Source organism: Rhagoletis zephyria, unplaced genomic scaffold (genome assembly GCF_001687245.7).
Source record: "Rhagoletis zephyria isolate East Lansing unplaced genomic scaffold, Rhagoletis_zephyria_1.1 Rzeph_scaffold_01816, whole genome shotgun sequence".
Taxonomy (NCBI): Eukaryota; Metazoa; Arthropoda; class Insecta; order Diptera; family Tephritidae; genus Rhagoletis; species Rhagoletis zephyria.
In genome coordinates, this window is record NW_016158900.1 from 93,509 (window position 1) to 104,777 (window position 11,269).

General features: G+C 33.2%; 1 protein-coding gene across 1 annotated transcript; it reads left to right on the forward strand.

The window, feature by feature from the left end:
- The first annotated feature begins 4,980 nt into the window (after positions 1-4,980).
- Positions 4,981-8,046, forward strand: Obp50e (Odorant-binding protein 50e). The gene is made up of 5 exons (XM_017619240.1): positions 4,981-5,030; positions 6,774-6,830; positions 6,920-7,123; positions 7,258-7,414; positions 7,683-8,046. Exons 1-5 carry the CDS (start codon positions 4,986-4,988, stop codon positions 7,895-7,897), a joined length of 678 nt encoding a protein of 225 aa, XP_017474729.1. The 5' UTR covers positions 4,981-4,985; the 3' UTR covers positions 7,898-8,046.
- Positions 8,047-11,269: the final 3,223 nt, after the last annotated feature.

Here is an 11,269-nt window from a genome sequence, read left to right on the forward strand (position 1 = left end):
AAATATTTTATTTATTAAACATTTTCGGCGAAAATGCTACAAAAGGTTAAGCCATTTTGAAAATTCCGAGCGTACTTACAAGCAAGAGGAGCAAGTTAAATAAAAGGTAATTCCTAGCTAAACAGCTATGTGTACGCAGATATTAAAAATAACTTGCGTGTTTCACAAGCTCTTAAACATAAAAATATAAAATATGAATAAACTTAATGCGGTGCTTTTCACAAAAAAAAAAAAAATAAAAAATACCAAGCCCACTTGTATCACCTTATAACGATGTCTCCATAATTGCCCTACATGAAATGTCGTCCGCGCCGCATTTAAGCTAATTTGAGATGCATTGCCTCGCGGTGAAGCCTGCGACACTGCCACAAAATGTTCTATCATTACCTGCCCTTCATCATCTAGAATTCTAATAATATTCCAATGTGACAGCCGCAAAATGACTAATGCCAAAGATAACGATGATTTAAAAATAATGGCGCTTTAAGTTATTCGCTTAATGATAAAGATGAGTAAAGGGAAGCATAGATGATGATGTTGGATAAAAAACGATATACACACAAACATATGTTTGTATGTACATACGTACACACCTGAGTCCACAAATACCAGCACTAGTATGTATGTAGTAGCTTTTATTGGAGAAATAGTAAGTAGACACGAACAAGTCGTTAAGAAATACAAGAGAACGAAAAATGACACTGAAGATGGCACAACGCCGGAACCGGTTTATCTCCAAACCAAATTTTATAGGCAAGGGATGACGGAAAATCGTCCCACACTACATCAAATATAAATGAGTTTGTGTAAAGCATTAGATACACGAAGTTAAAAGTAATGGAAAATTTAAAGCACACGATCCAGAATTGAAAAGACGTACATATGTATGTATGTGTACATGCAAGTACTTGTATACATTTTAAATACACAGCTTAAAAAGCTATCCACTTTTGAAACCACAATGATTTTCTGTCTCATTATGCTTCTCGTTGTTATAAATGGCATTTTCGTGGTCAAATAACTATTAGTCATAAAACATTTAGCCATTACATTAATTAGTTTTTAATATCTGTTGGAGAAAGTTTCTCGGTGGTTTTAACAAACGCATAGGAGTATGTTGGATATGTCAGAAATTGCTCGACCAAAGTTTAATTCTTGTAGCGCCAAGCTATTATTGAATTAAACATGTTTTAACTGTTCAATTTATGACATCGCATAGCCATCAAACTCTACCTATGCAAAAAAATTATGTATATATGTATATTAATAAAATATTACACTAAAGTTCTTAATACAACGTTCATAACTGGAGATTCAAAAATGCAATGATGTATAATTCATAGAAATTAAAACTGAAAAGATTGCAAAAGCTAAGATTTATCACTGAAGAAGAGAGCACGTGGCTTTTTTATTATTTGTTCAATTATTAATTAATTGAATACCATGCTAACAGCAGTGCTTTTATGTAGCTTACATTGGGCCAAACGCTTAGAAAGCAATTACAAATTGAAATCCACAATGTCAACAACCAAAAAAAAATCGGGCCAATTTCCAGGAAGGAGGAGAACAATGCTGCTGCGGCCAATGATTTCATGGCAATGAAATTCACTGTAAGTGGGGCAATGCACCTGGCAACGGACACGCTCCATTTAACATATTGTGATAAATTTTGATGGTCAGAACCGTGGGAAGTCAACCGCAGTTGCCATTCTTTTAAAGCGTCGCTTATAAATGTGCTGTGATATGACTATATGTACATTAGAGTGGTCCAATTTTTGTATGGGGAAAAAAGGTCATCCTAGAAAACGGCGTACCCTTGTTTTTCCTTTCGATATTTGTAATATCTATACCAAATTTCATTTGTTTACTGTAACCTAAACAGTGCGCCCAATGACCTTGAACTGCGCTACTGGATCACTCTGAAACTATCAAAAACATTGGTGATTATTATAGAAAGCTACTGTTGCCATGACATGCAATATTTTTAGATAATTTAAAGTTGAAATGTTCTTAGGTTGCTTAACCAATTGTTTGACTGTTATATGTATACACTACTTCTAAAGTAAAATATGAGCCTCATGGGCTTCCTCTAATTATCTACTTAGAAATGTAGAGTTTGCTACCAGCACTTCTTTCGGCAAGAGGAAAAATTTTAGAAGGTGCCCCAAACCCTATCTCGGGAAAAGATTTTATGGACCACTCTAATGTACATATGTATAGTATATGCACTTATGTAAATGTTTATGTACGTACGTTTGTAGGTACATACTTTTAATACATTTTCGAAATTTCGTATTAACAGAGTGTTGGTCAAAAAATATTTTTGAGAATTGTTGATATACATAGAACATAACTAATAAAAAATTCATCAACCCAACAATGAGGATTAGACCGGAATATTTGTTGTGCCCTGTGAGAAACGCACTAGTGCTGAGCTGATACGTACTAGGGAATTTATAATTATGTACGCCTTAATTCTCTTTTGCATGCTTACACCGAATTTACCATTGCGATGTCCCACAAAGCGCCGATTGCCCCCGCTACAAACGTTTTTTGAGAGGTTCGAACCAGTTCTTAATTAGACAGGTGACTTCGCTCTGCATCTCCTTTTCTATAGTTCCGAATGAATAATAAGATTGACAGTCGAAAAAAGTAACGCGATTTTTTGAAAGCAGAGTTTTTTTTTTGATTTTCTCATGCTAGCGATTTTAAATTATTTTCAAAGAAATTTGTTGGCTGTAGCTGATTGCGCGGATGTGCTTGCTTTTATTGATTAGATTCTAAAAGGCCCCAACCTTGAATGCCGCCAGGAGCAAGATAATAAAAAGTTGATACAAATTTATGTTTTGTATTTCCAAACTATGAAAAAGCAACTGTGAAGTGTAGAACGAAAGTGTTTGCGAACCATAGAAACCGCCAATCAAATATGTATTTAAAGTAAGCAAACGTTGATTTGGTGCCCTGCTGCATCCCTTTTATAATAGTTCCAAACCAAACCTAAATTCTACAGATGAGATCTAGTTCGTTGTGCATACCGTTTTCTATAGTCCCGAGCCAGTTCTAAACTCTCACATACAGATTCTTACAGGTCTATTCTGTGCTGGTAATAAAAAGTTTGTAACCGGTAAATAAAGTTCCTGTCAATTTTCAAACCCTTTTCGCATTCTCTGTACTCTTGTTACCGGTAAATTTTGTTACCATCTCATAAGCTGGTAACAAAGTATAGCTCCGTAAAATATGTAATGCCAGAATCTGCACAATTCTTCATAGCTGAATTACTGAATATTTTAACTGCATTACCAACGAACCTAGAATCGCGGTGACAAGTACTGGTAACATTTTTTGGTAATACACTTTTCCGGTTACAAAATCTTCGGTAACGTGCAGAATAGAGCTGTTAATGAAAAGTTATTGTTTGCTTTGGGGCTTTTCACATTTTCTGCGACTATTTTGGGTTTGACAGATTTGCGCATCACTCCGCTATGGTCCAAATGGCCGTTTTTGTGGCCATGTGTTAATATCACTTATTTCTCATGCGATATTTTCCAGAATAACAGGCATTTGAACCATAATGCATTGGATAGAAATTGTTAGAAATAACATAGTCCAATATTTTAGAAAATTAATTGTTCTTGCTTTTTGCATCAAAATATAATTTTTACAAAAGTGGGCTTTGCAACTTTTCACTCTAAGCTAGCAAAAACAAAAACCAAAACTGACTTCTATTCTCTTATAAAAATTTAAGATTACCGTTAATTTCTTCATAATCTAATGATCGCATCTAAACCAAGTTAGTATAGGACCACCTCGGCGGTACCACCTTTCCTTTAAAAAAAGACTTGTAGAAATCGGTTAACGTGCTTCAAAGTTATGTGGTAAGATACATAAAAAGAAATATTCCGACGAACTAATAACCTCCTCCTTTTTATGAAGGCGGTTAAAATGTAAAATAAAATAATTTTGTAGAACTACATTTAGCTGCTTTTAAACTGGTGGGAATCTAGTTATTATCGGACTGAACTAGAAATTTGGTTCACTTGTTCGGGGTTTTCCTGCAAGGTATGTACAATAAGCAGTACATATTATGTATGTACATACATATGTGCATACGTAACAGTATTCAATGTTACGTAACAATGGTATATCGTAATAAAATCTCATCCTGAAAAATAATTATAAAATATAAGCATTAGGTCGTGCCATATGTATAAATATAACAAAATTATATTATTTGTGAATTTTTTTAGATAGCAAAATAAAAAAGAGTTGTTTTTACGTTAACAAAGAAAAATATCCACCTAACTAAAAACAAAGAACAAAGAAAAATATCCACCTGAACAAAGAAAAATATCCACATGACTAAAAATATAAAATTTCCATTAAGATTTTATTTTTTTTTTCGTTTTTAAGATATACATACTATGCAAGTATTGACTTTATTAAAAAGAAAGTTTTCCTAAAATAATAAGTAAAATTTCATTTCTCTTTATAGAACTTTTTATGTTCATAATTTTTCACTCTAAGCTATAGGTATGGATTTTACCAGTAGTTTTTTCATTGCATAATTACATAAACATTGCCAGCCAAAAAAAACCGTTTTCAGAGAAACCGAGGTGTATTTTTAACTCATATTGTTCATTTAAAGGACTAAGTTTTAAGGTAAATACAATTCGCGTATTTGATTTTATTTAACAAACATATTTCCTCTCTTAAGTAGATATGTTTTTGGAAAATAACTGTCATACCTTAATAAATATGTATTTTTACTTTTATACAAATTCATGTACATATGAACATACATAGCTATGTATTCGGGTATTTCCAATTGTAATTAGTCAAATCAGTACGCGAGAATTTTTGGTTATATAAAGCCGAGGGCAAAAAATTTTGATTTAGTTCAGAAGCATCGAAAATAGTAGTCTATCTTCAAAATCTGTCATTTTGTCAACCACGTAAGGTAGTGAATAGTTATGTGCTTCGTGAATATGGAATTCGCTTTCGTTTTGACTATACTGTTTGCGCTTTTACTTGTAAGTTTATATGAGGCTAATATAAAGCGTCACCTTATCAGTTACTAAGAAGATTCGACTTATAATTTGCTGTTTTTTCGGACACTAAGCCGAGCCAAATAAAGTACGCCAGTCGTTTTTCTTCTGTGCCAGTAAATCAAAAATAGTGCCAAAACAAGACCTAAGTGTATACTGCGATGCACTTGCGAGAGGCGATTAAAGAAGACTTTACTCAACATCTCCCACTTATTTTTTGAAAAAAGAGGTCTAAAAGGAATGGTCACGAAAAATTCAACGATATGTGAAGAAAAGTTTAAATATTTATGTGCACTTTGTAAAAAACGTGTTAGTGCCTTATGAATAAAGCTCGGATTTGTATGCCAAAAAAAGAAGACTAAAAATATATAGCTTTATATAGCTATAAGCAAAGTGTTTTCCGATTTATAAATTTTGCCTGCAGTTATGATGGTATATATTTTTAGGCTTATTTAGCATACAAATCATACTTATAACTCCACTCTGCTAATTTTTTAACAGGATTTTATAGACGCCATTTCTATTTCTTCGGGCTGTCTTTGATGTTTCCAATAAATTTTTTGGTGATACGAATTATTATGTGTATAAAGTTAGCGAAACAACATCAAGCAAAAAATGTCGCATATACCCATGAATTTGCCGTTTTTTTGCCGTTAATTAGTTGTGGAAAAAATAATTTTGTCACTCTGGAATTTTTTTTTTAGACATAAGGTGTTTTGCTAACTTTATATAAAGTTTCAAAATTTGCCGTTTTTTTGCTGTTCTAAGATGAGATAGTTTACTTTTGAAAAAAAATAATTTAAAAAAAAAAAAAAAAAATTGTTTGCAATTTTTCTTCCAATGTTCAATAATTTTTAGAAGAAAAGGATAATAATATAATAGAAAAGCAAACCCGGTTACATTATGTACCACTTGAAAATTTAAACAAACAATAATCACCATGGTTAAAATTCAAAAAATTAGGAAACTTTCTTATCACAATCAAACGACAAAATCAAAAACAGTTTTAATGCAGAAAACAATTCAAACGGCAAATTATGCAACAAAAAAATGAATTACTTTTATTATTTTTAACCTATTTTTAAACCGCTTTCCAAATCCCAATTTTTTTTTAAATAAGGCTGTTAAAAAAAAAACAATTAAACGACAAAATCAAAAACAGTTTTTATGCACAAAGCAAGCCAAACGGCAAATTATGCAATAAAAAAAATTTATTGTTTTTATTATTTTTAACCAATTTTTAAACCACTTTCCAAGTCCCTATTTTTTTTTAAATAAGGCGGTTTAAAGAAAAACAATTAAACGACAAAATCAAAAACATTTTAAGTGCACAAAAAATTTAAATTTAAAAATTTGTTAAAAATAATAAAAACAATTAATTTTTTGTTGCATACTTTGCCGTTTGGCTCGTTTTGTGCATTAAAACTGTTTTTGAATTTGTCGTTTAATTGTTTTTTGTTTAAACAGCCTTATTTAAAAAAAATAGGGACTTGGAAAGCGGTTTAAAAATTAGAAAATTAACAGTTAGACTTTAAAAAATTATATTCTATCAACTAAATACTTGGCTTATTAATGTTATTGTAATTTGCTTACTTGCTTTAGACGACTTTTGGCTTCATTCTACACTTAAAAACCATGTGAGCGTTAAGCCCTTTTTAGTAACAATCGTCGACGGTATACTTAGCTCATTTTTTCTCAGTGAATAATAATTTTATATCTCTCTTTCAGCCCTACACCCACGCTGCGGCCTTCAATTGCTCGGAACCACCCGATTTGGGACGTTTTGTAAGTAAATTGAACACAATGACATGCTTAGGGCCAAACAAGTTAAGCTCGAAATCTTTTACATAAATTCAATTTCGTTATTTCTTCAGAATATTCACAGTTGCTGTCGTATGCCAGAAATCAACTTGGGTGAAGTGCCCAAAAAGTGCAATACTTATATCAACGCACTCAAATTGCAAACGAATATTGTGAGTGGAAAAGACAACATTAGCCAAAATGAAAATAACAAAAACGAAAAGAGTAAAAGTACTCCGATTGCTGCAGAAGTTGAATATCCAGCTTACGCCCACGCTGTAAGTCGTTTCCTGCACTCACATATGTACATAATTTGCATACACAATAATGCTACGCAGATCCGCAGTTGCAATACAACAACTCATTGACAATGAATTAAAATATATGTATGTATATCTTTTCGCCGTTGCAGTGCTATCCGGAGTGTATTTATCGTGAGACAGGTGCTATGGTCAAAAATGAATTCAATTTGGAAAATGTCAAAAAATTCCTAAACAAAAGTGTCACTCAAGGCGACAAGGATATGGTGCCGCAGATTGTGCGCTCTTTCGAGGCATGCCTGGATAATAGTACGTAGCCCACAAAATATAAAAACAATATAGAAAAACTAAGAAATGCGTATTCATAAGCCGATATCATGACGAAATCTGACATTTGCTTAAGAAGGAAATTAAATTTAATATTTCTATTCTTTTTGGTTCGGTATTTATTTTTGCAACGTAGCAGTTTGAAATACAACAACAACTTCTACGCTTATAAATACGAACACTCTTGCATATTTTGTACATATCCTTTAAAATACCCCTACAACTTTTTCCTTTTCCCAATTGCCAACAGTCAAGGGTCACATGGCAGCAATGGGTATCAAAACGTACGCCAAACTGCCGATGGGTTGCTCACCTATTGCCAGCATAATGTACAGTTGTGTAAACGCTGAAACCTTCATCCACTGTCCCGCCAAGATGTGGAAAGACGATCAACCCTGCAATGCAGCGAAGAGCTTTGCAGCACAATGTAATCCACTGCCGCACGTGCCACTGCCAATTGGCTAAAGCCGCGATGACGAGTGGAGCCACATCCTGGGGCGGAGAGCAGAAAGTTGATGAAATTATAAATTTAGATTTGCAATAACTTTTTATTATGTACGAGTATCATCTTTAGACATCTTTGATGTTTGTTTTAATATATACTTGTAAACGTGTACGAATAAATTTAATGGCTGCGAATAATCAAGTTGCAAAAACAAAAAAAAAAAGTAAAATTTTAAATCTTAAAAGATTTTGCTTTATGGTAAAGCTTTAAAAGGTTGGATTTTTGTTCTTGTTAAACCTTTAAACGGCGAGCTTTATGCCGATTTGTCGGAATCTATTTTCTTATAGGCATCTCTTCAAAAGAACAGTTAATTTTATCCCTTAATTAGGTGCATAAAGAAAATCACACAATTAGTCGCATGAGGTCCCGAGTGACCTCAATAAAAGTGTTGAAAGAAAGTTTTACGTATGGGCGATTCCATCGTCACCGGGTGGGACATTTGTGCAAAAAAAATGTTATTTCTTGTTTATATTCAAGTATTCTGCGTTTTGATAAAGCTGCACCTAACTGGCTAGTAAGTATATGAGCTATTATCAGGGAACGGATTTTATAGAAAACTCCTTTTTTCTGCTAAAGAGATAGAGTATATTCGATTAAGAATGTCCACGATTTAGCTTTCCCTGATTCCAAACATGCACATTCGATGTTACCTTTTTTTTGCCTTTTCAACCTTTAATTGTAAAGGGCAAGGAAAAAAGCCCTTACTCCTGATAATATGAAAGCTTTAAATGTTCCATATTTAAATTAGGCGCCACGTTACAGGCCTTTGCCTTTTTAAAGGTTTTAAGTCCCTAGTTATAACAAAATACGAAAAAAATTGCAGCTTACTTTTAAAATGAAAAAATCTGAGTTATTTCTTCTGTCACGGGTGGGACAAAAAAAAGACCCTGCTTTTTGAAGCAGATATATTTTACGGAAATTGCGACTTTATTTCACTTTTCTGTGTGAACTTGATGTCTAATAATAAAACAAAGAACTACGAATACAAAAAAAGCAAAAACTACAACAAAAATGTATGCTTTATTATAAAAAAATCCGAAATTCCTCTGTCACGGGTGGGACACGTACGAATATTTGTATGAAAAGGAGCTTTTAGTGTGGTCCATATTAAATACTAGTTATTAAAAATTATAAGTAGCGAAGTAGGGGCCAATTCAAGAAGAAGAAGAAGAAAATGCCTAGCACCGTCAGCAAAAAAAAAAATTTCTTAGCGCCTTTTTTCACTTTTACCTACTTAAATTTAATGGGCATATCTAGATTGTTTCTAAAAATTCTGAACAAAAAGTTGTACATTTTTGGGTGTAATTGTTGAAGTTTGCTGAATTTTTGTACGAAATTTTAAATGTGGATTTATGTGGTTCTGATTATATAATATGCTAGACTTTTATAAAAAAAAACTATAAACCTTAAATAAACAAAAGAAAAAACCAAAACTGGTCAAAATGTCACTTAACTTAATCAGCTGACCACAAAGGCAGGGCCGTCGAGAGAAAACTCGGGCCCCTATATATAAAGTGTAAACAATTAAAAGCATATGGCCCAAACCGCCGAAAACGAAAACAAGGGGCAAATTTTTTTTTTTGCTCAGGTTTCGCAGATTTTTGATTATACCTGAGTCATTCATATTCTGAGGTATCAGACAATATAAATATTAACACGAATTGCCTTCCCTCAAACATGAAAATTCACTCAATCCTGAGATACCTTTAAATTAATGAAAATTAAAAAAGTACAACATGAAATTAGCGGTTGTTTATATTTAAAGATCACCATTTTTCGATTGTCTTCTATTACTTTGAAGTTAATAAAAAAGTATTCGACCAAATAATCAGTGATTAACTTTCTTAATGAAAATAAATTCGGCATCGTTTTTTTAAGGTAATGTCCAAAATATCATAAAGTTCTTTGCCGCGGAATCCACCAGGCTAAAAGATGGAGAAATCTGGGTTTCTCGAGCATTTTCGGCCTTCCTCACAATAAAGCAGTTTCCTATACTCTTCATTATCCATGTGTTTTCGCTTTAAAACTATTTGTAACGTAAGTCTTTTTATACCCGAGCGCACTTTGTTCACATAACGGTTGTTTGTAACAGGCAAAACGAAACGAGATAGATATAGCCAAATCTATACATAAATGATCAGAATGTAAAGAGAAATCGATTAAGCGGTGACTATCTGTCCGTCCGTCCGTTTGTGCAAACGAGAACACGAGTAAAAATTGAGATATCTTAACGAAACTTTGTACGTACACTTCTTTCGAGGACGAATGGTATTGAAAATGGGCAAAATCGGACAATAACCACACCTACCTCCCATATAAGGCTAATTTACAGAAATACGAAAACTGCGATATTTTAGTAACTACTGAAGATTATTTACTCAAAATTAATATTTACATTAATTTTTAGACTAAAAATAAGAATATTATAAACTTTTGCAAAACGGGCTTAGCCACGCCCACTTATGGTGTGTATGTCTTGGTATCCGCTGCACCAATTTCTTCCAATTTTTAAAATCGGATAATAACCACGTCCACATCCCATATAACGGTCATTTAGGGAAATACGAAATCTTGGAAAAATCAGTAAATAAAAAAGCTATTTTATTCAAAATTGATGTTTGCAACAATCTTTTACCAAGAAATACGCTTATGTTAAAATTTTGGGAAATGGGCGAGGCACCGCCCTCTTATGATCACATATATCTATCTCGGTAACCGTTCTACCAATTTATACCAAACTGGGTATGGTTATTGTGCTTGCCACATAAAAGCAAAACGTTGAAAATTATTGAAATCGGACTAAAATTACGGCCGCTTTCCACATTTTCATATGAGTATGTTATCAATACCGTACTTACTGCGAAAAGTGGTCGATTTTGGAAAAGGTGGCGTGACACCTCCCTTACAAAAATTCTCATATCGCTTATCTCTGGAACTGCTTATACTAACACCCTGAAATTCGGCACAGCTACATACTATGTTATCAATACTGTACTTATGGCGAAAAGTGGAAAGGCTGCATCTATATACATTGATCTATTATTTTTATTGCCCAAATAATAGACATAAGAACGATCATAAGAAATGTAAACATAACAAAACTGTCAAAGCTAAACTTCAAAATGGGGGGGATTGCCAGATGAATGTACGTAACCAATGTTATCCAAGACACGAACCATCATATCGGCATAGGCACGAATTGACAGTGACAATAGGGAAATGCACACACTTACACACGATAAAAGAATCGGTGGTCACATACCACGAGGCTAAGGAAATATTCTTCCTTTCCCGAATTGGACACGGAGCGAACCACACGCATCAGCCCTCGC

What these genes read in the sequence shown, in the direction of transcription:
- Obp50e (XM_017619240.1), top strand. Translation starts at nt 4,986, where the DNA reads ATGGAATTCGCTTTCGTTTTGACTATACTGTTTGCGCTTTTACTT. An exon ending in TACTGTTTGCGCTTTTACTT is followed by an intron (nt 5,031 to 6,773) that starts GTAAGTTTATAT and finishes TCTCTCTTTCAG; the next exon opens with CCCTACACCCACGCTGCGGC. An exon ending in CACCCGATTTGGGACGTTTT is followed by an intron (nt 6,831 to 6,919) that starts GTAAGTAAATTG and finishes TTATTTCTTCAG; the next exon opens with AATATTCACAGTTGCTGTCG.